This window comes from Columba livia, chromosome 9, assembly GCF_036013475.1.
Source record: "Columba livia isolate bColLiv1 breed racing homer chromosome 9, bColLiv1.pat.W.v2, whole genome shotgun sequence".
In the NCBI taxonomy this organism is placed as follows: domain Eukaryota; kingdom Metazoa; phylum Chordata; class Aves; order Columbiformes; family Columbidae; genus Columba; species Columba livia.
This window is the reverse complement of record NC_088610.1, coordinates 16,804,659-16,832,272: the sequence shown is the minus strand read 5'-3', so window position 1 is coordinate 16,832,272 and position 27,614 is coordinate 16,804,659. Positions and strand designations below refer to the sequence as shown.

The 27,614-nt window shown below is 38.8% G+C and overlaps 1 protein-coding gene across 5 annotated transcripts in view; it reads right to left on the bottom strand.

Moving 5' to 3' along the window:
- SPHKAP (SPHK1 interactor, AKAP domain containing) overlaps positions 1-27,614 on the bottom strand; it is a 73,030-nt gene that overhangs the window by 25,205 nt on the left and 20,211 nt on the right. For all 5 annotated transcript variants that reach the window (XM_065073974.1, XM_065073977.1, XM_065073975.1 and 2 more), the window contains exon 3: positions 23,684-23,794. In XM_065073974.1, coding sequence (XP_064930046.1) covers positions 23,684-23,794 — 111 coding nt within the window. The remainder of the gene's footprint in view (positions 1-23,683; positions 23,795-27,614) is intronic.

Sequence of the window (27,614 nt, the reverse complement as noted above, 5' to 3'; positions counted from 1 at the left end):
GAGATCAGCCCTGCTTTGAGCAGGAGGTGGGACTACATAGCTCCTGGAATCATAAAGTAACTCTACAGCTCCCTCCTGGCCGGCTCTGCACTAGTGCTGCCATCTAGGAAGTTCACTGTGAGGATAGCTTTCCTGGAGATACTTCACTAGACGTGCTCAAAGAGAAAAAGATCCATCTGAAAAATCGCTGTTTTCTGCTTATGTAATACAAAATTTAAGCTCCCTCTAGTTTGCATTGCTTGATGAACTTCTAGTAATTATATCAGAGACATCTCCATCAAAACAAGACAAAATAAGACTACAGAATAATTCATAAACTGTAGGAGGGAAATATATTATGAAGAAAGAGCCAGGGTCAGGTCAGCATTTGTTAACCTCAATTTAATTCTGAATTTTTCCTTTGGATCAGATGCAGTTTATTGTATTTTAACTTGGTTTAACTAGAATCTAGCTTTGTGCTAATCATAATATCTTTAAATATCAGGTCTTTCCCATGCACTTCTCCTTTACACCTCACATGCTATTCTTTCCACAAACATCTTTTCACTTCCAAAATGTGCCTCTTTCCATTCATTTAGAGCTACTCTCTGGAAACCATGCAGAAATGTCAAGATATTGCCTTTCTTTCTGGCCTAGGAAATATTCATTTTGGCAGGGAGAAAATAAGAAATAAAAGGTGCTACATAACACAAAATGAAAAGAAGAAGAAAAAAAAGCCACCATCCAAATTCTGGCTTCACACAACTTCCCTGTTAGATGCTAATACCTACTTTTAGTTCAGTAGTGTTTCCAGTGTAGAAATTCTGTTTGCTCAAGTGAGAACAATACTTTTCTTTTGGTGAATGTGTACCTCTGCACTCCAATCTAGAGTCTCAATACTGGCAGAAAGCAGTATGCTGCTTATCCAGAAACAATTTAGTACACAATCACATTGTAAATAGCAACTCTTTAACTATGCAGATTCTTGTACATGAATAACACCACTTGGGCGTTGACCCCAGAGCCTCCTTTTCATAAAACTCTCCAAGCATTTCTGCTAGGACAGTAGCAGGCAGATTATCATCACTAACTTGCTGAGCTTTGATCTTGAAGAAGGCTTTGCTTTCTAGGATCACATAAAAAGCAAATAAAGAAACATGCTTTTTATTGTTTTCCCTATTTTGCCTGATAATTTTCTGTGACTGGTAAGAGGATATATAGTATGAATTCTCTAGATCAACAATTTCAAGTCCTGAAATCTACTCTTGAGTTGGTGTAGAAGCTATGCAGACGCTTCAGCATCTACTGCCTGCAAATTAAGACTATTGCTTCCTAAAATAACTACATGTTAAATAATTTGTTTATGAAGCACTTAAGGATATAATGTGCTATACATACAATATATTTTACTCATTGACAGATGGCCTCAGGGAATTGCTAAAAGTGTAACACTGTTCTCTCACTGTGGAAGAGTAAAGCAATTTCATTCCTTTCCAGAGTACCAATGCTGGCAAACAGCTAAATGACAAGCAAATAAATGTATTATTCTCTATATTTTACTTATTGCTTTCACTACAGCTTGTTTTAACCAAGGTTGGTATTACTGGCATTTTAATATTCCCAAGATTAAAAAGCACGTTGATGGCAAGAAAGAAACACTGTCTCAGAGGTATAATAGTAACAACAGTAATTCGAAAAAGCCCTGTGTGTTTTTCCTAAGTGTCTGGTCTAGGGCGACATCTATTTAAAATATGTATTATTTTGTCCAGATAAGAGGTTGCCAAACTACTTTTTTCTATTTTAGGAAGTGCCTCTTTCTATTGTCTGTATCAATGTGTGACAGTAAGCTAAGGCTTTTTCTTTGTCTTGTGAAAAACCGTATAGCTTTCGGTGAGATTAAACCAAGCCCTAGCTTGTGTATTTTTTTTTTTTTTTAAATAAGAAGAAAATCTATTTGTTTTCCAATCCTCATCTATGCAAAAAAACTAACCCAGCAGAGATGTGTGAAGGCTGGGCTCATTCTGCCACAATACAGCCGCTTCTTGTCCAGTGCTGTAATGGCCAGGAGCTGCTAGCAGCTTTGGAGAGGAGAAACAGCTTGGAGAAGCCTGGTCCCTTTTGTCCCATGAAGCATGAGTTCTTCCAGCTGCTTCTTAGGGAAGAGATTGAACTGATAATCCATGATATTCCTCCCTCTGACTGGGGTAATAGCTGTCCCTTGCACCTGACTGATACAGTTAGTCTGGTAAGCGAAGTGAGAGCCATAGTCTTGTGGTCTGCGCTGTAAAGGACCATGATCAACACTTGTTTAAAGTGCTGCAACAGGGGTTTCCTCCCCCATCCTCCCCAAATTAAAACACACATATATTATATACCATCCTCCCAAATAAATTTCAATATCTAATTTAAAAGGAATTTAAACTGAAGAGACAATACTTGAAAATTAAAATGGTACACAGATAGCTTGTGCAACCTTAATTCTACCTTAAACGCACAGGTTTATGCAATGCATTTCTGCCTGATTCAGTGAACAGGAAGACTGCAAAAAGGTGCAGAATTATGAAGAAACAGAGTAGTGTGTATCTGCCTTTTTCTAACATTTGAGGTTATGACTTTGTAATCTAAAGGACACTCTTAAACATGGTTTGTTTCTAATCTATGTCAGTTGATGGATTACGATCACACAGTTAAAGATGGTACCAAAATGCCAAAATGGTGGCAGGACAACCTTCAGGTGGCACAAACCAGTTCATCCCTGTCAGTCTACTCTGACCTGGGTGTCACTAGCAGGGTGGGTTTGGTGCCATGTACCTGAGCATAGGCTAAACTTCTATGTATGTATTTGGATTTCCAGGGGAATTGTGCAGAACGCACCATACTCTGTGCTGTGCTGTTTGGCATGTCAGTATGTAAATGCTGTCTGGAAACTGAGCCTATAGGGTCTTCACGTCCCAGGTATGTGTTGCTCTGCTTTCTCCATCCTCTCTCCCGTCTTCTCTCACGATACCAAGACTACTTAGACATGCAAAGTGCTGATTCAGACAGCCCAGGAGAGATTAGAGGAAATAACTGGTTTGGGACTGCACTGCAACCTGCTTATAAAACTCATGTTTAATTCCCTACAAACAGAAGTGAAAAAGATAATTAGTCCCAGGAGAGATCACAGGAGAAAATAATTCTGAGCAGGCAGATCCTGGGTGCAAAGAAAAACATGGTTTAAATGCCTAAGCCTGAGGAGGTGTGGGATACAACTGTGTAGCCTAGGAAGCTGAGCGACTGCTGAGCCCAGGACTGGCAGTAGTTTTGTATATAAAACCAGCCGAAGCGCTGATGAGAACGCAGTCCTCAAGGGCAAAGAACTGAAGCAGTGGCTGTATCTGCACAGCAGGAAAGGCAAATTCAAACTGTGCTGTTCTTTGCTCTTCAAGTTTTCATGATGACACTCAGTAGTTGTTTTGTTCATTTTACCAGTTAGCATCTGTTGCTGACAGGAGTCCAGTAGTGGGAGCACAAAGGTAGCTGTACGTCAGGGCAGTCGGCTGTGTCCTCTCTGTCCTGCTTGAGGTGATGCAGGTGTGAAACTCTCACAATGTAACTTTTAAATTACTATGTATCTGCCTGCACTTATTTGCATCTTCTGCCCAATGTGAGTAACATGCATCTTACGTTAATGCAGTGATGTTCTGATTATTTAGCAATATCCTTTGAGTAATTAAAGGTTTGGCATTTATTTCCACATCCACACTATTTTCCCCCTATATTTTGGGCAGGTGTTGTTTGTTCTCAGGGTGTGTGTTGTTTATGCGCCGTTATGCTACTGAACCCTTTATCGCATTTTTAAATGTAGAACTGTGGAGGAACAGTTTGTGAAGAGGGTTGTGAAATTTTAGAGCAACTATAATTTCTATGACAGTTGTTTTTAAGGGTTTAATGGAGTGTCTGACCTCATTCATTTCTGCTCTCAGCAGTAACTCTGTGATGGGATGGCAGTTTTGGAATTCTGAGTCCTATTCTCATCCTAATTTCATCTGTGCAAAAGCAGCAAAACAATACAGTTGTTCTAAACTTTTATTAGAGCAAAGTCCTGGCTCTAGAAAGATAGTTTAGATCACCACAGTTTCCCCACAGCACAATAACTATATATAGCTGCTCCAAGGCATCACTCACTGGGATGCGAAGTGGCTGTTTCATAGAACGTACAACTGCATGTCCTGCTCCCTGAGGAGCTGAAGTCAGCAAAAGCCCAAGCAAAAATTATTGGTTTACTCCATATGTCCGAGACAGAGCAAACTGTAACCCACAGGAAACATCAAAGGAATGGCAACATAACATATTTTGTTCAGAAATTTTCTGTGAGCTCTGCCTCTTTGAAAATGACCAGTAACATTCACATATTTTTGGTATAAAATGGCTTTTCCAGCAGATTCTAGCAGTGCAGCTGTCTGTTTTTTTCTGTACGTCTGACAAGATCTTTTTTTTGATGGTTATCAAAATGCTGATCTGCAAAGCTCCCAAAAAGAACCTTGCATTTATTTTCACTTGAATTATTGATGCTACTGTAAAGGCTAAACAAAAACTCTGGACTTCTTGTGGTATATCCTGTCTATAAGGACTCCTAGTTACAGACCTCTCTATTTTTCAAACTTGCAGCTTCTTGAGTCTTGTAATCCCAAAAGAGTTTTGAGTACCATTTATTTATTTTTTAAGAAAGACAAACAAAACAGCTGTAAAGTGATGATTTCTAAAAAAATATTCTAGAATGCCACATGGAATTACCCTTTAGCTAATAATTAAACTACCTCAGAATTTTGGAGATCATAATAATTTTTTTAGCATCTAGGTTTGGTAGGACTTGCATGAAAGGAGGCTGTTTGTGTGAACTTTTTGGGAAGCTTGTGGCTTTGGTAATTTCACCATAATTATTTACTAAAAGAAAAATTTCCTGACACCTGAGGCCGGTATGTCTGCTCATCTCCGTAAAATTTCTACAATAATTCTGATTCATGTGCTGAAAAGCTGCTATCAGGTTTTCACTGTGACTCAGGCTTTGAAGAATAGAAGTCCCTCTATATTGCAGCTTCAGAAATTTAGGGTCTTGGGCAAATTCATTGCATTTGATGGAAATCTTGTTATCAACAGCTCAGTAACTACTTAAGTGAATATGCACATGTTAGGTGTAAAACTCACTCCACAGAAATGACTCTGCATCCATTACGGCTGAAAGCAATATCCAGCCTAATATTTCTACCTGTTGCTTGTCTCTCATTAGTATTAAAATGTTTATGTTTCTCTGTCACCATTTTAATATACAGACTGGGATAAAAAGTAGTTCTCACTGCAGAATGAATGTTTGTGTGAGACTACAAAATTAATGGACATTTCTGTAAAATCTTATGCACCTGCATTAGTCTTCTAAATTACTTTTTTGCTAGGCCCTATGCTTATTTTGTTTTCTTTCTGTACCTATTTAAATGTCAAGTAGAATCTCAGAGGACTAGATAATATAACCGTGTCAGTTAACAAAGCTGAGAAATCTGATTTGAAGGCCAGTCTAAATAAAGCAATGATAAATATAAACAAGTAACTCATAATTGATACCATCATTTAGCTGTGTTCAGGTTAATCTTGCCTTTTTCCATTTCCTATATTTGAAGATTGTTGGTATGGAAAAAATATGGTTCTATCAGACCATTGCAGGGGATGTTATTTTCAAGGAAGTTTTTTTTTTTTTGAGCAAAATAATAACTATGAACCTGAGACCAGTTGGTGGGTTGCACAGGAGCCAATCCTGCTCCTTCCTCTTTTCCTGTATCCTTTGATCTCCTACTCAGCAGGGCAGGTCAATACCTGCTGCCCAAATATCAGCACGGCCTGGAACAATGTGTCAGTGACATGGCTGCTCCAGAAAGACAAAGATAAATCTTTACAAAACAATACTTCCATGCCCTCAGACACATAGCGTGAACTGGGGGGCTGTCCTGTGCAGGGACAGGAGTTGGACTCAATGATCCTTGTGAGTCTCTTCCAACTCAGGACATTCTGTGATTCTATGATTTCAGTCACTTATAGAGAAAAGATTTCACAGAAATTGTTGAAACTTTCAGTTGTCAAAATGCCACGGAGTTTTAACTGTTGTGGTTAACCATAGGCCAGACTCTGCTAAATAACTGCACCGAAGAACAAAAAATACTTCGTGGTTTGGAAAAAGGAGCTATTGAAAAATGAAACTGAGATGAAAGACTGACTCCCTGCAAAGCTAAATTCTGATTGTCTTGGCAGTGTCTGCCCAGGCTAGCCTTGGTAAGCTGAGAAATATAACTGCCTGTAGTCTACAAAGCCAAACAGATGCATTCTTTAATCTTATAAACAACTGAAGTAGGGAATTATTATGATGTTGGTTATATGGAGAACACTGATGCTGCATTACTAAATGGATGTTAAGATTTCTGGGACAGTTGAGTATTTGCCTGCTATTTTTTTAATACACTTAGTCTCGTTTGGTACAGTGTTTCTCTAAACTACTATAAAAATCAATTATTTTTCCCGAAGACATTTGCATGTCATATAGAAGCAAAAAGGGAGATTAAAAAGTACTTAAATCCATTCTGTTTATCCACGCTTGTCAAACAGTTCTATAGTGCTCTATAGGCATTTTCAGCACTTGAGGAAGTAAATGCTGCTAAGCCTCATTTAAAAATGCAGATGATTTTGTAAACAAAGATGCCAAGTGAAAATATTCCATAGTGGTCACTGTGAGAGAATTATCGGACTCAAGTTCCACCTGCTCCAGGTCTCTGGAGTGTACGAACGAGGAGATATTACCAAAACATAAGTATACCTATCAGCTGGATAGACAGAGTCACTTGTACGTTATATAGCTAGATATAAGCTGTTAGATCAGAAGCTGAAGCAGCAATATCTGGAAAAGTGGTTTGTTTGTTTGTTTTTAAACTGAATGAAATAGTTCTTTCTTACTTTCCTCTACTACTCAATAATGCTCACTTCATCATGATACCCAATATGGGTTTTTCCCCACTTTTGTAGTATAATGTTAGTGTGTGTAATAGTTCAGACCATGCTTCTCTTTTTCATACTGTTTTTCACACAGAAGAGCAGGTTTGCTATATATTGCTTTCCCCTGGGCTTAGGTGTCTTTATTCTGGACTACAGAAGGGGAAGAAGGAATAGGGAGATGGTACTTCATAGGGTGACAGACAAAATCAGCAGATCTGTGGTTGTTGTGCCTCTTGAGAGGTCTCCTGATAAATCTGTACTCAAAGCCTGCTGTGGAAAGGATTTCCAGACTGGATCCAGTGGATCAGAAACTATTGTCTCTAGCTTAAAATCAGGCCCCTTTGCTCCACTGGTTAGCGAGATCCTTCTGTAGTAAAAGCACACCGTCCCGTAAGTTCTCTCTGATTTGAGAAAATGAGGTGGGAACTAAGTAAGCAAACACATGGGTCTGATGATGGTTTTTGACTGAGCTCAGTTGTATGATAAATATTTGTCAATATACACATTAAGAATGAAAATCAGATTTGTAATATCTACTGATTGGAATAATGCCCTAAATTCTTTCTTCTCCCCACCTAGCTCATCCTAGCCCCAGTGCTTCTTTTTGCTTTCTGGGTTATATGATAAAATTCTTAAATCAAGATGATTGTGTTTTCTACTCTCTGAAAAGAAATGCTTCATTCTTCCCTTAGCAGTATTTGCATTCAGCACACAAAAGATCCAGCTACAGCTGACCAACGTTACAAGCAACAGAAATTACAGCTTTATAATGGGTAGGATTTGGTGATAATGTTCTTAGCTCCATGCACTTTTGTTGTCAGTGTCTAATGGAGTCACCCTGTAGAAATCTCTAGATTAAGTACAAATAAAAAAATCCACTTGTTCTGTGACTGAAACAATTTGTACTTTAGAGAAGTTTTCCACATGAAAAAAATTCTTAGCAACTAGCTAGTGGCTTCCTCTGCAATTCAGAAGATAGCATACCCCGTTCTAAACACTGAGTTCACAACACATGGCATAGCCACTAAATTCAGCAATTTGTAGTCTCTAAATACAGCCTTAAATCTACTAACCTATGTTAGTTCAGTTACACAAGGCCAATAAAGGCAAGACAAAAACGGCTAGGAAAACAGCAACAAGAAAGCAGAAAACCAGAAATGTCAGTGCCAGGCTTGTCAGAGTCAAGGTTTAGCCCTGAAGAGCAGTGATGCCTTCTGCTTTGTGTGTCCCCTCTTTACAGTGTGCTTCAAATAAAAGGCTAAATGCCCAACTTCACCAGCTCCCTCTTTCCCTGTGGGCTTTGCTCCTGCTGTGGCCTACTGATCTTTCTTTTCATCACTTCTGACTGAAGTTCTGTGATGAAGGTAACATATGGTTGCCAATGGCTTCAATCATTTCAAACTAAACCTTTAGGGACTGACCTCTGTTTCTGCTGAAGGAGACTTGCATACTGTCTGTCGGCTCACGCGTGCTTTACAAATTCCAGGGCAGCTCTGCCCCAGCTGTTAGACAGGTTATAAATAGGTAGAGCTCTAAAGCAGTAAGATTACTTGAAAAAGAAGAAATATTACACGTTCTTGTTCTTATGAAGTGGTCTGTAAAACATTTGATTTTTTGATTGGCCATGTGAGTGCTGAGATTAGAAAAGCCTGTTTACCTATGTATTAACATTTCAAGGTCAGCTTTTCAGCAACTGGAGGTATAATCTCTGACTGCTACTTTCTCCTCAGTAGAGTGTTTATGAAGGTGTGGCTTTGTCTGCTGTATAAAGCAAAATTTGAGTTCACACTCAGCTGGTCCACCTACAATCTCCCGGTTTCATCTGTATTCATGAAATCTCTGGGAACTTTTATCTTGGGGACCTTTGGGTTGTTGTCAAATTAAATGGATTTCATCCAGCAAGTTCGAAAGTGACTACAGATTGTCACATGAAGATCTAGACCACATGCACTCATTAACCATGTCTTGATTGGAAATGAAGATCTAATCTCTAGCACACAGAATGGTAGCTTTGTGTGGCACATCAAGCACATCAGATACCAGATCCTGCAAACTGCAGAGGAGCCACAAGAAGAACACTGGTGGGGCAGAAGTACTAGCTCCTCCTTCGCCCACTGTCAGCACTGGTGGCAACACAGTCTGTCTCCTTACCAAGGATACACACCCTCCAGCCTTCTTTGTTCTTCTCACCTGCCTCCTACAGACCACCAGGGCTTAAAATTTGTCTTGAAAAAACTGAAGCCCTGTGCTTGCTTCTGCTGATGGAGTCTGTTGCTGTGGGAGGTTGGTTGACGTGGTTCTGTCAAGACACTGGACTCCTCTGTCTTTCTATTTAAGTGTCTCAGAGCCACTGGGGGAGGCTCTGTTGCCAAATGTGTCCCTGAAAGGAGTGGGCCTGATGGTCCATTTGCTTTTGCATAAGTAGGGATATACTTTGGTGATGTCCTCTCTTTCTCTCTGCCTATTTTTAGAGGGCTGTTTTGTGTTAGCATCCATTAAAAAAGTGTCTTCTACAATACTACCATCTTGGATCCCATATTTTTTTTGAAAATGAAATAATGAATCACCATGCCTACCATGCTTGCAGAATGTGTTGTTCAGTCACATTAAAAAGATTCTTCAAGTCAGTTAACTTGACATCTTAACTATATGCTCTCAAAACCCTAAATGCCACTGCATAATTAGAAAGCAAGCCTTAACTGAACTCAAAAATTTATTTTTTTCTCCACTTCTCCTTTATTTGCTCCCCACTCAACTTGAATTTGCTTTCATTGCTCTCAGTTAAGCCTGAAATTATTTCTGTTGGTAAACAGGCAGCCAGAAACTATAACTATTCTTTTTTTTTTTCCCCGGAGGCTGTAATCCTAGGTATTCTCTTGATTCTTAAAAAAAATCACAAACCAAACCAAACACTAATTTAAATCTAGTTCAACGAGTTTGTCAGACTATTTTTGTGCACACAAATATACTGAAGCTTTGGGACAATGTTTTGTTTGACAACATGTAGTTTTTGATAGATTTAAGTCTTGCTCCATTTGAAGTCTGATCTACCGCTTCCAGAATCTGGTATGAAATAGTAAAGATGAATAACTTCACAGAGTTCTTTAAGCACCTTACAGGGAGAAAAAAACAAGGGGGTGGTGGGTGTACTCACCCATTCTCACAGTCTCTGTATTCTCAGAGCCAGACCACACAGCTGCTGAAATCACGGATGATTTCTGAACTTAAACAGCAGCAGACAGAAGTAAAGAACTTTAGATATTTCTGTCCATGAGTCAGTTGGACTGTTACTTTTATCATTACCATTTTTAAGATCTGCAGCTTAAAAAAATGAGTTGTTCATTCCCCATACTTATTTGTGTTGTGTACTGATAAGGATCATGGCTGAAAACATTGTGGTGAAACTAGTTCATCCAGCCACAGGAGATGACACACTCAGTATAGGGTGAACTGCGATTTACATATCAATGACAAGCTAACGAGCCACAGCCTAGGCCGTCTGGCTGACACCTGAGGTGGGGTATGAGCCATAGGGCACATAGCTCCCTCTTCTGATATGCCCACCTCGACAAACAAAGGAGAAAAGCTGAAACCCTTCAACATGGCCCGGGACTTGTCCAGACTTGTCGTTCTTTCACAATCACTCCTTCCCCTCAGACTTTTCCCTACTCAGATTGCTATATAAAAGCTCACCAAAAACAACACTGATAGGGAACCCACCACCCTCAGGACCTTCAGCCCACCAGCATTGCCACGGGAACCGGACCAGACACTGGAGGACACTGCGCTCCTGAACTACAAATCCCTGCATCCTTGCCGCCGGACACCGTGGCCACGCGTCATCATACAAGTCTCGGCATCCACACTGTGGAGCCGTAAGAGTGGTTGGATCCCTCACCCTTTTCTTTCTTCCTTTCTCTCTGCTCTTTCCTTCTCTCCTTTTTCTGTATCTCTATTTCTTTGTCTCTCCTTCCATGATATATTACTCCCTTTCTCTCTTTCTTATACCTTATTTTTCCTTCCCTCTCTATCACTCTTTCTCTCCTTTCCTTTTGAACATATAAGAGTAACATTATCTTAAGCTCTGCTGTTGGATTCTTGTTAAGTCTTGTATTATAGCTACTAATTGCCAATATATCGCTTGTAGTAGGACTTCTGCTGTTAATGCGTTGGTAAGTTCTGTGATATCATAAAATACTTTTGCCAAGCCACTATTTGCTGTAACTAGTATTCCAACACGTACTTTTAGTAAAACTCATAATTGAATTGGACCCCTGGAGTGATTGTCTGTCATCCACTTCACATGACCGCACAGAATTAACCCAGAGTTAACTCACACCTGGTCTCATCTGTTGAGTCAGGGTGTGTGTCGCATTCAGAGTTAACTCATCCCTCTTCCCATCTGTTGGGATGGAACCTCTGTATATGCAGTTGGAGAAAAAAATACATGAATAACACTTTTGTGGGGTTTAGAACAAACTCCTTAAATAAAGCAAGAATCTCCTAGCTTTAAATTTATTATTTCTGAAACTATGAAGCTTGAAACAAAAAAGATTTTGTGGTCTGAACTTTCTTATTTTTCTAGACAAGCTTCTACCAGGACATCTGCTTTCTTCACAGCCTTCTTAAACCTCTGGGTCCAGGGTGGTCATAAGAATGGGACCATGAGGCTCCCTGACACATTTGCTGTGGCATTATCCCTAAATTGGGCTCATATTATAGAAACAAGTCTAGAAGAAGTGCAGTCATGATTAAAGTCAGCGTTTTTGTAGCTTCCAGTTTCTTTGTGGAAGAGCAAAGACATGAGAAAATCCTGGAATCCAGTTGAGGATTGCACTGGATCTCTTTGGAAAAGAAGCTTGTAAACCTCAGCCTGGGACAGTTTCCCTGCTTATGCTCACCCCAGTAACTTTCTCTTAGTGAGGCTAGGGAAAAAAAAGCCATATGCTAATACTATGAAGCTATTATAAAATGGATGTTGTACGGACGGCTGTAGTGGATCTTTCAGTTCAAAGGGCACATGAATGTACAGTTGGACTATGCAAAGTCCTGAGTTCTGGAGAAGATGACACGTATGGCAAAACACTCAACTGTAGCTAGGTGCAATTTTCAGTGGAAGTTAGATTTTGTGCTCTGAATGTTAAGAGCAGAAAGCTACTGTAGTACATTCTTCAGGTTCTCACTTATGCTGTCCTTGGGCATGTGTGTTTATCTGTGTAATAAACAACTGCTCATTTGACTGAACAGAAGCTCCACTGCTGCAGGCAGCAGCAGACTGAACCAGAACAGAGGCAATTAGACAAGCTGCCTGGGGGCAGACAGTCTTTGCACTCACTCCAACCCACTCACAAATTTCTCAGCTATTTAAAGATATAACTGTGCAGTCACACACACCCTAATGAAGAGGAAATTAGGATTGTCTGAAGTAGGAGTGTGCGCATGTGGCTTTCTTGTGCATACGGTTTCATAATGCCTAATGTGATCTTCATTCAGCTTCCTTCTGGTTTTATACTGTGCTTCTTTAAAAGGCCTTCCTGCAAAGCAATGAGGCCTGTGAAGCCTAGGCTATAAAACACGTAAAGAAAAAGATGCTTTCCAATGGTTTCTGGGAAAGAGGGATATCCCAGCTGTTCACAAGCTGCTAGCTGAAATTCGATGAGTGTCAAGCAATATTCTATAGAGTGTTCTCTCGCCCTTAAAAAAAAAAAAAAAAAGTATTTTATTACTATTATTAGTCTCCTATTGCTCTACTTCCGAGTGGCTTTGGAAAGCAGGCAGGAATTTTTTTCCTGCCTTATGATTGGTGTGCTGTCATGGAATGGAGGAACATAATCAGCTAATTCCCAAGTGTTTCCCTTCCCTGAGCATAGCGATAAATACCTGCTGAAGAAAGATGGGTTATAAGGATTCACATCTCCTTTTTGTAGAGATCTGAGATATTTCATAAGAAGTAAGTAAATTGAAAATTACCAGTTGTTACTTTCATGTTGCAGTTATTTGATTTTAGATTGCAGCTTTCTTTCCCCACCTGATTGCATTTTTGTAACTTATTTTCCCTGCCATTAGTTCTTTTAATTTCTTTTTGGAGTCATCAACAGTTATAACTAAAATGCATAGCTCAACTTTTTGTTAGAAGACTAGGAATAGTATAAGAGTTGTAGCTCCCTCCTATGCACATGGTAGAATTTGATCCTTTATATTTAAATGGTTAAAGAGTAGCTTGAGTTATACGAGGTGTTTGGAATAGCCTGATAGTGACTCAGAGTAAAAAAGCTTCTTCTGGAAGACAGAACTAATTATCCATTAACATTTGGATGCCGTGTTTGTCTCACATTAATTTCTATGCTTGCCAAAATGAGTCTGGCAGAGGAACCAGCTGTAAAATGTAGAAATAAAAATATTAGTTTAGAAGTACTAGATATGTCACGTAGCTGCTTGCAAAAGGATGTACACAAATGGAAGTGTGAGACAGTAGTATGACACAGGAGGGAGAATTTACAAGTGATAACCACAGAGTATGAAGAAGCTCAGGCAGACCTTCTGCACAGTAATCCAAATACTCAGAAGGCTTCATTCTAGGTATCCCTCAACTACACAGTGGAACCTTCCTTATCAAAGTGCAGACCATCCTTGTCATGGTGCTCTACTGAGCAGTTTATCTGCCCAGAACTTCAACAGGTTGCAGGGCGGCTTGGGAAACATCAACCTGAAGCCAGTTCTGGGCCTTCCTTCTGTTGTAGTATCGTTTGCGTGATTAGAAAGTGATGATTTCTGTCTCTAACTGTGAGTGGAGAAAGTCTTCCCATTCTTCCCCTGTATTTAATTTAGGATGACCACAAAAATCACATCACTCCTTTCAGATTCTCTTCCATGAGCTGTATAACTGCTATCTAACATACAGATGAAGTTGCCAACTGCTCTCCTTGCAAGCCTTAATGGAGCTTTTCCAGAAGCAGACAACCCAGTATATACTGTCTTCTGTGAGTCACTCAAGTTTATCTAAATAAGGTCCTAGCATGACTTTCCTGTCTCGCCAGCACAGCCACAATTCTGTTTTAGGTACACATTGTATGTTGTCAGAAGGATGTGTTACACTGCTCTCCCTCCAGCATTTTTAGCAGTCATGTATCTGAAATTTAGTCCCAATTACTCCTCAGAAGGTACATATCTCAAATGACTTGGTGGATTTATAGGTCTTGATGTTTTGGAGACTATCCCTATTTTAATGGCTAGATTGCATTAATGAATCATTCAGAGTCATCTCTTCATAATCCATTGCTTCACAAACAGCTGTGAATATTTTCTTTCCATTAAGGCTTATTCCTTTGGGTTTGATGTAATTAATTGTCACTTATGACTTAAAGAAAATATGCCAATAAATATTTATGCCACATGCACCATCTGCTTTCTCTGGTGCCCTGTATACTTAACGTTTAACAAATTTCTATAAGCCTCACACGGCAATTCGTGTTAGAGGGAGCCTGTGGCTATAACAGCAGCAAGCAGTTAGACATGTCCACTCTGGAGGCAGCACAAGAATCCCATTTCTTGATAAAGCAGACCATGGAGGCACTGAGAATATGTCAGTGTGAAATGCTGAAGGGGATACAGCTGCAATACCACGCTTGATCCTCCCAGTGTTTATTTATAGCTTTGTCAGAATAAGGCTACGCATCTGGTTCTCTTAAATACAGATAGGAGAACACTGCTGTATGAGAATATCACAAAGGGACAGGAAAGAAGGCAGCAGATATAGACAGAAGATTAAAGAGTGTCCAAATCTGAAGTTACAGGGAAATAAAAGAAAATCTATTGTCAGTTTTCTCCAATCTGAAATTCATAAGACAGCTTTTGGCTGCTGTATAAAACACATATGCAGTACTGAAAATGTGGAAATACAACCCTTTAAGGACATATTTAATTTCTGCCTTAACATTAGCTCATATGTGAAGATGTATGTTTCAGAGCCAAGTATGCACCAGAGCAAAAAGAGAAACATATTTTACAGATTATATAACTAATCCTTTCAGAGGTCTTTTAAACTAGCACTCAGTCTGCCTGCACTGGGCTCCATAAGGCAGTGAGTAATTGGTGAAGAGGAGGGTTTCTGATTTCTCTGTGCAAGCGAGAGAGGGGCTCTCTGGAATATACAATTCTTTACCACAGCAATATGAGCACCCACACACGCCTGAGAAAGGACTAAGACTCAATGCCACAATTTAGCCTGCAGCTGTTGATTCCTGCTCCTTGTCAGGTTATAATTAAGGTATAGTTAGGCTGAATAGGAAGATGGGACTTAAAACTAAAAATATCTCTAGTAATTATGGCTTAGATCTGGAGAGCAACACATGTATTTCGATTTCTGAAAGAGACAATGCTGTTCTTGAAAATGGTTGAGTAATTACTGAGTGAAAGGTAAAATAAATACTCCTGTAATCCCCTGTGTATGACACACTGCTGAGGGTGTGCATGCAGCCTCATGAGGAAGGGCAACCATCTTAGTACATAGGTTTGCCTATTTTTTTCAGACAAATAGGGCTTCCCTGTGTTTACTAGGAAATGTAAATTTTCATTCAAACACAATAAAAACAAAACAGTGTTTTCAACTGAGTACGGTCACTATTCAGGAACATATGGTTTTGATTAAAAAAAGAAAGCGAAACAAACACCACCAACAAAACACTCCAAAACCTCCTTTGGGATTCAAGAATGCACTTCCATACTTGGCTGTGTAAAGAGCCTTGTTGACTACTACCAGTCCTAGGAAGAAATGTCCTCCTTTCTGAACTCCTGTAAGACTAGATGTCCACCCTTCAGTAAGGGCACGCTTTCATTCTTTGGAGCCTCTGAAGAACATACTGGAGATAGGAGCCCTGATTAAGAGATACAAAATGTCCCAGTGCTTAGATTTCAGCACCCTGACCCAGTGTCCACTCTATCTTTAGCAAGTTACCTGAAAGTAACTCTAGTATCAAAGACTGATGTAAAATATAAATCTCTATATTTGTACCTCAATGTCTAACGATGTAGTGTCAAATCTTTAAAAAGACAGGTGAAGAAATGAATGAAACCCGGTTATAATCTACTTCAATTCAAATGAAAGCTGCTCTCTTTATTTTCCTCAAAATACACCTTGCCAAGTATTTTCCCTTTCTCCATATGTTATCATTCAGTTTGAATTAATTTGTGGGAGCTGTTCCCTGGATGTTTTTGTTCCATCACTTGAGGGAGCACTGGCATTTGTCTGACGACACAGTGAGACAATTCAAGGAAGAATTGGCTAGGAAAATTAATTTCTTAATTTTGTAGTAACTTTTCATAGTAACTGACTTACTGCACATTTGTAGAAATGCCAGGGCAGTAAGAAAAATGGAGTAGGGGCTGGAGGAGGAGGTAAGACCAGAGAAGCCCTCATTTGATCAGATCAGATCAAATTAGTGCATAACAGCATTCTTAAACTCCTCATGAATCTGTTTAAAAGCTTGATGGCTAAACCTCAGTGAAATGGAAAATGCTCAAGTACCTGCTTAGCATAGCGAATTTATGCAGGTACAAGGTAAGCAGCCAATTCTGAGAATCCAGCTGCTATGATGGCAAGATGACATTCTTCATTATCTCCCTAAACAAAGAGATCATAGACAATCTGATTCTTAATTACATCACCCATTTGCTTTCTTCAGAATCTATTTCTCACCAAGCCAACAGTCTTGCTGCCCTTCACTAATATAAGCATTGCTTCCTTTCCTTGAGATGTTAACGTCTGTCTCCCAGGCTGGGTATCTTCTCCTGTACAGCTGACAACCCTGAGCTGCAGATCTTCTTCCTTCTGTGCTGTGGTTGCATTAGGAATCTTCCATGTGCCACAAGGCCACCCAGTTGCTGGTCACTGTTTCCACCATCCTCACTTCCCTACTCATGTTGTCCTCCAGTCTCCTTTGTGCTACCACCGGCTCTCACCAGACCACTTGGAGAAAAAGAAATGTCACAGGGTCAGACAAAAGCAGCCAACGATTAAATGAGAGGGTACTTTAACAAGATTGAATTTGACCAGAGTGTGGGCTGCTGTCTTTTCCTTCTACTCTGGGCATGTGTTTCTGCTGTTCTCTTGGGCTGGATCTAACTGGTATAAAACTGTGTATGTCTATGCATATAGCCTATGTAATATGTGTACCTGTATAGAGTATTCAGGCATGACCATTCATGTTTTATAGAGTGGAGTACTTGCAAATGGGAAACTTCCAAAATGTTTCAAATCTTTAAACCCTTCGCTGAAGCTGTTTTCTCACCCAGCTGCCTGCAAAGCCAGATTTTTTTTTTTTCAGCTATAAGGAGACATAAAATGATACAAAAATGAACTTTAGAGCCCTTGACACATCCTGATTCTTTGAAATCTTGTATCTTGTTGTGCTAAAGTAGAAAATGAGCACTGTTTTTTACTCCTTTGTTCTAACTGAAAAGCAGAGATTTCCAGCTTTCCATATCTATCACTGCCATTTAGTGGTGTAAAGTTTGTTGTTACTTCTCCAGGGTATGCGACAAAAAGTTTGCAGCATTTCTGCCAAAGTCTGGAAATTCCATTATTCCTCACACGGAGGCACACTGCATGGGGAGGGAAGAGTGTATTTTCCTAGATTGGTGAATTTCAAGTGCAGTTTCTTGTTAGGCTGTGTGGAGCGGGAAGGTCTTCTTCCCAGCATCCGTGGTGGGACAAGATGATCATGTGAAAAGGGAGAGGGAGAGATGTTGCATTTTGTGGGGAGATTATTAGAGTCTGGGTCCATTTTTAGAGGAAATATCTTTTTCAGTGCCAATATAATTTCTAATGGCTTTTCTGGCTATTGCTGGTTTAGAGTGTGAAAGTCCAGAGAATTTCCCAAAAATTCACTGCTATGATTTATACATCTTGAGGGAGATGAATGCCAAATATCTTGCAGGACTATACTACCATCTTTGACTTTTTTTTTCTCTTTTAGTTTTGTTTTGTATTCTTTCTAAATAACTATTTCACTAAAAATTCCTAAAAGACACTTGAGATACATCTTTAGCAGTGTGGCAATACCACCTTAATCGTGCTGATCCTTACCACACAGACATTGAAAAGAAAAATGTCAAATCTCGGGAAATGCTAAGAAGAATCATAAATGACTTTTCTGTGTGCAAGATGAGGACTTTGCACTCTAGGAGATTCCAATGCTAGAAGAAACTATACATCATCTAATTAAGGAAGAATTTACATTTTTTGTACTAACATAAGCCAACAGCAAATGTTACAGCACTGGTAATTAAATAATCTAGATCTTTGGAGGGAAAGTAGGACAAAGTATTGTTTTTTTTCTCTTCAAATAAGATTTGTTTAGCAGCATGTCCAAAGCAGGGAATATTTGATGTAGGTCCAGAGAAAGATAGTTGGCAATAATGGACTGGACAAAGATATATGTATTTATGTGAAACTACATTTATTTTATAAGATTTCTCTGTGGGGTAATAGGAATGTCACTTTACAGATATTTTAATTACATTTTTAAGTCACTATGTGCAGCTTAGGAATGATGTCTCATGAATCTATGTGTTTTATTCTGTTAGATGGATTTTGATTAAGTTTCATTCAGTGGAAATAAACAAAACAAGACTTCCATAATTAAACTACCTTTAAAATGTAGACTATCTAATTATTATATTAACATGAAGCTCTGTATTCTAATCTGCAGCAGTAAACTGTTGCTAAACAGTATAATTGTTAGTTGCGCTAAGTTTAATTTCATGTCTAACAATTACCTAAATACTCTCTGAAGAGGAAAAAAACACTCATAATTTCAATGTAGAAGTACTTCTTTGATGGAGTTTAACCTTTTTAAGCAGACAGCATGGCAAAATCAGATAGGATCACCTGAAATAAGGAGGGTAGCATACTTCAACCCAGGGATGTTTTAAGGAGAGCTGGTAGGATGTTTTATGCTAATACAGAAATGAAAACAAACAGCGCTACTACCTAGGATTTACCTTTGTCCTCCCACTGTACCTTCACTTCGAGCACACAGAAATCGCTTTCAGATGCCCCTTCCTGTCTAGCTTCTGTGGGACGTCACCCTAGAAAGCCCTGATAACATAAGACAGTTAGCCCCGTCTCCCAGACTCAAGCCCAGCGCATCTAATCTGATTTCCTAAATCTGAACAGAGAGAACTGGACAAAATTAGTATGTATGGAGAGTAAAAAAGCAAAGTTAGGACACGACAACCTTTCAAACTCTGTTCGCATCATACTCACTCATTATACATATAACACTTTTCATAGACAACTCACCAACATACCACTAAATTGGTATAAAAATGGAGAACAAACACCTAATCTTGCTATTTTTTTTCTCCCTATAATTTCTATTGTTCATTCTTGCAGATGACCAGAAATACTACATCAAATATGGACACACTAGCATTTCTCCTATTATGGCACCAGAATTTAAAATAACCATTTTCAGAGGTCAGGAGAAGATTTTCAACTTAAGCAAAAATGAAATACTGTTGCTCTAACAAAATTTATTATTTTCTTATCATAATGGCTGCATTTTCATTAACCAGTTTGGAAACGAAAGGACTATTACACATATCAAAATGCCTGTTCCACTTAAAAAAGCCTCTCTCTTTGAAAAAGTAGTCTGCTATAACTGAGTTAAATGTTTAGTGCTTTAGGAAAAATATTGTTAGTATACTTGGTGAGCATATGTAAGGCAGCCATGAGTATATTTTTACTTGTACTGTGCTAATCTGTAATGGCACATAATGAAAATAACATTTATGAAAGCTATGTTAATATGGTCTTGTTGCATTTACAGTTACAGTAAGATTAGATGCCTTATAACTAAACATGAAATCTTCCAAATGAAAACTGGGCACTATAGCTAAATGTATTACCAGCTATCTTTGGGAAAAGCAATAGTTAATGATATAGTGCATTTGAGTTTTCTTTATTCCTTCTGCAAACCTAATGCCAGTGTTCAGAGGCAGTTTTGTTAAAACATCCCTGGCACCACTGGCAACAGCAATTTATAAAATCTTCCACATAGAAGTGAAGATATAACATATTTTCTGCTAAGGGCATTCTGGTTTGCTTGCTAATTGAGAAGCTAGTTTTATATCCTTCTTCCTCTCTCATTCCTGCAGCTTCTGCTCCTTTAGTGTCGGTCATTGGGAAGGACTCAGGATGAAATTCTTTGCAGGTTCCAAGTATGATACTGAACTAATGCTTAATCCTCGCATGGTGGTTAGGTGTTCCCTGCTTTGGTCATGTATTGGGCACAGACAAATGAACCATCTACGTATCTAAGACGGGGAGAGCAATTCTCAAAAAAAAAAAAAAAAGTGTTTGCTCTCTGATCCACATGTTAAGTTTGATGGTCGTCAAATTTTTCTAGTTTACTGCTTGTATTTACATTAGGTGTGCAACTTTTTAGATACCCAAATGAAAATTCTGTGCTGTACTACCACTCCGAATATATTAACCAGGAATATGAACAAAACTTAGCTCTGCTCCTAAAAGTTTATGAGTAACTATTTAACAGTAACTTGAAAACGTAATTTCCAGGGGTAGATCAAGAATTAAGCTTCCAGGTCACCAAATACATTTTCTCTTGACGTGATCAGGTTTGTTCCAAAATAGTATTTAACTTCTCAGCTTCTAAATTAGTGCTTTCTATATATGATATTTTAACTTCATTCAATATATTGTTGTACATTCCACTTCCTTCTCTTTCTTTCAATATAATAACTTTTCTTCTATAGTGATAACTGTAAATTGTAGAATCAACTAGGTACTAAAATTGTGCTTTGAAAATGGCAAAACTTTTTGTGTATGTAGAGTTGGCAGCGTTCAGAAATCCATACAGGGAAAGCTGGCTGTCCTATATGCACACTATGGAAAGAGTAGGCAATGGATGAAGGTTTCAAAGAGTATCCTAATATTCCTCCCATATGAGAAGGGGGTCAGTCAGGGTCTTGTAGTTTAGGATGGCATTAGGAACAGTTCTGTATCCTGGAAGTCTCACAGAGCACCTTTGGCTACCTTCTGCCTACAAGCAGAACTACACCATCACAGTATAGTAACACAAGCCTTTTTCTTAGGAAAGAGCTTTGTCTTGTTTGTCTTTTCTTTGACAAAGAGGGGATTAAAAGAAAATTATCACCTTGCATGACTTTGCCAGGGATTGTAGGCATTCAGCACATGTGAGATTTGTGTCTGTGACTTGCTGAAACTCCTTATCTCAGAATCTCCTTTTGGGATTTAACAAAAAGTCATTTCAGTACTTTTGCCTCTCCTCTCACATCTGCAGAAAGTAAGAGTAATGCTTATTTACCCTACAAGGTAACTGACCAGGGCTAGATAAAACCTGATCTGTGCTTTCAAGAGGAAAAGTGTGTGTCAAGCAGTTATACTGGGTATTTTAAAATCAAATCTTAGTATAATCTTGTTTTAACAAGCTATGTTTTCTTGGTAGCTCCATCCTATCAGAGACAGATATAATTTCCTGTAAGATTCAAAGAAACACAAAGAATGAAGTCAAAGTTCAACATATAAAAAAGCAAGTCATAATTCATTTTTATATTATGATCATAGAATCATTTTGGTTGGAAGAGACTCTTAAGATCATAAGGTCCAATCATAACCTAAATCTAGCACTAAACCATGTCCCTAAGAGTCTCATCCATACATCTTTTAAACACCTCCAGGGATGGTGACTCAACCACTTCCCTGGGCAGCCTGTTCATTGCTTTACAACCCTTTCTGTGAAGAACTTTTTCCCAATATCCAGTCTGAACCTTCCCTGTTGCAACTTGAGGCCACTTCCTCTCACCCTATCACTTGTTACTTCGGAGAAGAGACTGACACCCTCCATGCTACAGCCTCCTTTCAGGGACTTATAGAGAGTGAGAAGGTCTCCACTCAGCCTCCTTTTCTCCTGGTTAAAGAGCCTTAGTCCCCTAAAGTGCTCCTCATCAGACTTGTGCTCCAGTCCCCGCCCCCCCACAGCTTCAATATCCTCCTCTGAACTCTCTCCAGCACCTCAATGTTTTTCTTGTAGTGAGGGGCCCAAAACTGAACACAGTATTCGAGGTGAAGCCTCCCCAGCGCTGAGTACAGTGTGAGTAATCATTTCCACTGAGAAAATAAGTCTTTTTTTTTTTTTTTTTTTTTAAGATATGAAATACTAAATAGTAGTGGTCAATGTTTTCTGCATTAAAAGCCATCCTTTCCCACGTCAAATAACAAGGATACAAGGATACCACTCATTACCTGCCTGATGACACCATTCTGGTTAAGAACATATTCAGGATACTGTTCAAGTACCAGCATTTCATCTGCAATTGAACAATGTTTACACTTGCTAATACAGTGGCCCTTTTGCTTGACAGAATATGTGCAGAATGTTCAAAGGATAGGCAGATACTATTAGTCTAATTTTGGGAATCTAGAAACTTAGTATCACTAAACATTACTCCTTAATATCCCCTTCCTTGTTTATCCCAGCATCATCCAAAGTAGACACAGGAGTCTGTTTAGTTTCTCACCTTGTACCTTGTATTGTTGCTTACTAGCACACTCTGACTAGGTTGTGTATCTTACTAATTCTGTCTTGTGGAAACTGATAGTCCAGTGAACAGCATGACAGTGAATTGAGCCTATAATATTTGACCATATTCCTAACTTTTCACTGCTGCCGTGACACTGTTGTATCACTTCTGCTGGTCTCAAGCATGCTGCATCACCCCCAGGCGAGAGACAAAGCCTCCAGTCATCTCCACTGTGGGATGGAGATTCAGTTTCTTGACAGCAGGCGTCTGGGTTCAGCAGCTAGATCTGAAATGTCCATGTCCTTGAGGGAGCCCCAGCAGACTCCGTGAGAACCCTCAGCTGGTGTTTAGGTTGTGTTCAGCAAAAGCAGTGCTGGAAACCTTTCGCCTGAGATAAAACTGCTCTTTTCTAAAGCCCTTGTTGGATCACTGGGGCCAGGGAGTAGCAATCAAATGGGATTTTGAGCAAGGATCTGCTCTCCTGAGTCCTTCATCAAATAAAAAACTATTCTATCACAGCAATGTACTTCCATGCAGTTTCATGTAGATATTGTGTAAAGCATCATAACAGCTCTTATTTCTTCATGTACACTCTTAACCAAAAGCTGTTTTTAATTGCATTGTAATCCACAATGGTGAGAATTCAATTTCATTTCATATGTAAAATAATTCTATTTCAGTTTTTTTAGCAGCTTCTCACCTAATATGGAAAGACTTTTCTCTTTAATTTTATCTTTCTGCCTTCAAGAACATTAAGCAGCCTTTTAAACATCTGCTCTTTCCAACCTGCCACTTAACAAGTTATGGTTTGGAATAATTTTCTCTTTGGTTTATTTTTCTCTCTTGTCAGTTGCAGATTATGGAGAGCCACAAAATCTGTAGGCCAAACGTGGAGAAACCTCTGCAGTAAACTTTATTAACATGCTCCATATAGAAATCTGCATGCATTTTTGCTTTGCATGTTTTCTTTTAACAGAGAGCTGGAAATTACAGAAACTATAGATAGATTACTATGATTTCTGTGTCAGTCATAGACTTTTCTAATTTAACATGTACTGTGGTTACCCCACACCCTACCCAAATAACTCTCAATGGACTTTTTCCCAGAGGAGATCACAGTACTTACTGAGGCACAGTTGCTTTCTGACTTGTCTTCCAGAAAGCCGATTTGGCATGGTGTCCTCTGGTTCTGCAGCCAGTAGTCTGTTGATTCTAGCAGACTGTTACTGCAGAGAATCTGTTAAAATAGTTAAAAATTGTTAAAGTAATTTAAAAATTTATTCAGTCCTACTGTGATTTGGGGCCTGAACTCTATTGTTGTAACTCAAAGGAAATCTTGCCTACAAAATTGAGGGGGGGGAGGCAAGACTGGGACTCTTCTTCCTTTTGGACCCGTACAGTTAATGCATCTTCAAACATGTGATTTTTATACCCCCTAAATTATTAGCCTATTTTCTTTCAGAACTGAGAATCCCTGGAGATACTTGAAGGAGATGCTTAAACTCAACAGTTTTATTGGAAAATATTGCTAGGAGTTTTGTTCTGTGTTAAAGTGACAAACATAGATGTTGGGAAAACTAATTATTTAATTTTACCAGAGTGCACAAATTTGCAGCCTTTATGATTTACTGTACCTCTCTCTGCAATAGATCAGTATTATCCATTCCACTAGCAGCCTCGTTTCTGGGATTGCCCAGGCAACAAACTCTTTCTTCTTAAACACATTTTTCTGCTTTCTGAGAAACTGAAGTACTTAAGACCTGCTGTAATGAGTACTGAGCTCAGTCAGTACCCTGAGGCCAAAACTTTGCATTTAATCTCTGTTTTCACTCAGTCCTACAGCTTATGCCACAAACTTTTCTCAAGCAAAACCAAAATGGGGCTACAGATACCCGTAGACTATAAAGAGGCAAACCAGTTTTGCAAGTCTGATGTGTAGATTGAACTAAACTCCTTACTTGCTGCCTCTGTACTGACATTCTTAGGAAGAGAAGAGAGAAGAACTGATGAGGCCTCTTCATTTCTCAGGGAAGATGAATGACTGTGGAAAGCTGATCTGGCCAGCTGACACAAGTTTCTAATACCCTGGAGCAATCCAGAAGTAAGCTTATTACCACCCACACACTAACACCCACTCTAATTTTTATCTTTCTGGCAGAAAGCCAGTTAGATAGTTAATACTGTACTCCCTGTATTATTCTATATTGATTTCTGAATAAACGTCAGCAGAAGATGGATGAGAAAGTAATGGGAAACACCACAGTCCATAAGTTTGGCCTGCTTCAATGTCTCTGTTTGTTGCCCTTCGCAAAGGCTTTGCACCTTTGGGGTGGTTGTTTCTCAGTACTCCAGTCCTGCTATGGGATTTCTTCCAAAGAGTTTCTGAATAGAAATTTAGGGTTCACAAAATACTTGGAAAAAGCACTGTGCCCAAAGATTTTGCTCTGAGAATGATAAAGGTGCATGAATGCTTCACATCAACACCAGTCTCTTCTTGGAGGCTGCTGGCTAATCTTGTCTGCCAGTTGAGTGACTCTGCATTCAGTAAATTTTATAACCTACTGTCTCAGTGCAAAAAGATTCTTGCCACATAACAAACTCGGAGAATAGATGGGGAAAATAATATAGTTCATATCCCAAAGAAACAATTTCCTGTTAGTGTTATAACCTTTTATTTTTTAATATACTAAACCATTGTAAACTGGTTGGTAAAATTTAAAATCAAGCATTTTTTTCCTCTTTTCCAAAAGTTATCATTCTCTAAGGCTATTATGAAAACATAAAGAATTGAACGTATACATACATGCACACACACATGTATATTTACACATATAGATATTATTTCAGATTTCATCTGATGCTAGATCTTTTCTTCCTCAAGGGCTGAAGTCTAATTACCTGTTAAGACATAATGTCAAATACATAGGAAACAGTTTTCTTTAGCTCAAATAGCTCTTGCTTATAACAAGCAGTCTTGTTTCATTTCCTTAAAAATCACAGTGAATTTGTCTTCAGCCTTAATCACTTTAGATCTTTCTCAGAGAGTTTCTGAGAAAACTAGAATAGGCAGAAATTATCATGCAGGAACAAGCTGCAGAAATCCTTGGTACCACTCTTTGTCTCATAAGGACTTGGGGTGCTCACCCAACATTTCAAAACATCTAGATGATAGCAGATGTATATTTTAGATGATAAACCCATGAAATGAGCTCAGCAGTCCGAACTTCACCTAGTTTTCCTCCTGTGTGTTGTTAAACGACCCCTGGCAGCTCTATCTTTCTTTCAGAGGATGTTTTTTATTGGGAAGCAAATACTGGTAAAGCACCAACAGAAGAAATAACTCTCTTGAAGAAATGTTTCAGTCAGGTCATGGTTGCTGAGCTTGGGTCACTCCAGAATGGTTTGTAAGTTGCAACACTTTATAGTAGGTTTAAATTTTGTATGTGGCTTTTTGTAATAGGCTTTGAAGTCAAGGGTAGAAATCATTACATCTAAGTTTTGGACAACACGTGACTTTTAAGTAACCTCAAGGAGACGAACAACATTAGTAGGATGATGTTTTCCCTGGGCTAGATTCTGCTCTTATGTGTGCAAAAGTAATTCTACACACACACTTGCAGCCAGAAATGTGAAGAAAGGTGCAATTGGCATAACATTTTTACTACGGGAGGTTGGAGAAAATAATTTGCAGCAATTTAGATTTGAAGAAAACAGGTAACAAAAACAAAACCAGATAAACTTGAGTCCACACAGCAGAAGTTGGTGGGGGTCAGCCATCTAAGGAATAGAGGTTAGCCTAAGGTCATCTGGAAATCCTCTGGAAATTACTCAGAAACCGTGGGAAAGGGATGCATGTAGATATATATGTGGGAGTGGCCTCTGTGCATATGGTCTGGTTTTATACATATCTCAATGGTGTTCAGGAGACAGAATTTGAATAAGTACATTTGAATACATTTGAATAAGTAGTGGCACTAATGAAGGGTAAACTTTGGATAAGTTTAAACTCCACCTTATGAAATGCAAGTTTCTGTATTAGGACCATTACAGACATGTTATTTCTCAGAACCTTCCCATTAGTACTTCTTTGGAGGAAGGATAATTTGGGCCACCCTTCAGTACTGATCACAGTAGGGTTACACATGCCTGCTAAGCGAAACTGCATATATAGTAGATGTGTGAACTTTTGGGCATATTTCTTTGGTAACAGACAGCAATATTATCAGGGTCAAAGATAAACATGCAGTAAGAGTGAATGTAATACTTCTTACAGCATCTTGCTATTGGAAGGCAATTCTCCCTGGTAACTAGGTGTGTGTGTTTATATAAGGAGGGAGTTGGCATATGTATTTAAACTTGTCGGGATAATCATGCCTTTACAGGAAAATACTTAAGACCTTATAGTAAAATAATGTATGATTGCAATTATTGAAAGTGTATAAGCTTGAAGGAGCTAGCCTAAATTAACAGGGCTAATTAATTAATCAAATGCAATGTGAGAACTGGTATTCCTCAGAGATGTAACTCTACTAGTGCATTCTGATTGCCATTTTTGCATTTAAGCATGTTTTCAAAATATACTAAGCTGGTCTATACCAGATGATAAGAAACCTGAACCTGCACTCCTTCAGCTCTCAGTCAGCTTCTATATAGCCTGCATTTTTAAGGCAAATAGTATCACTTGCCAAAATTTCATCCTCCTGTCTTGTAATTCTCTTCATTCTTATCTATTTGAGACAATTTCTGGGCCAATCCCACTGTTGTATATTGTCAGCAATTTTGCTGAATTCAGCGAGTTTACTTTTCATTTGCAATGGCACAATTGAGAGCAGAACTTGATTCACTGACCATACTTATGTGTAACAGCTGCACACACCATACTGCTATATATCTGGTTCAGAGCAGGATCATCACACTCAGAAAATAATTCAGGAAGAATTTGCATCATGCACTAGATGTGAAATCAGCAGTAATTCATGGTTCTAAAAAAAAAGTTTTCCACTCTCATCTAGAGACTCAGCCGTCAGCATTACTCAGTGTGTTTTGAATCAATGAAC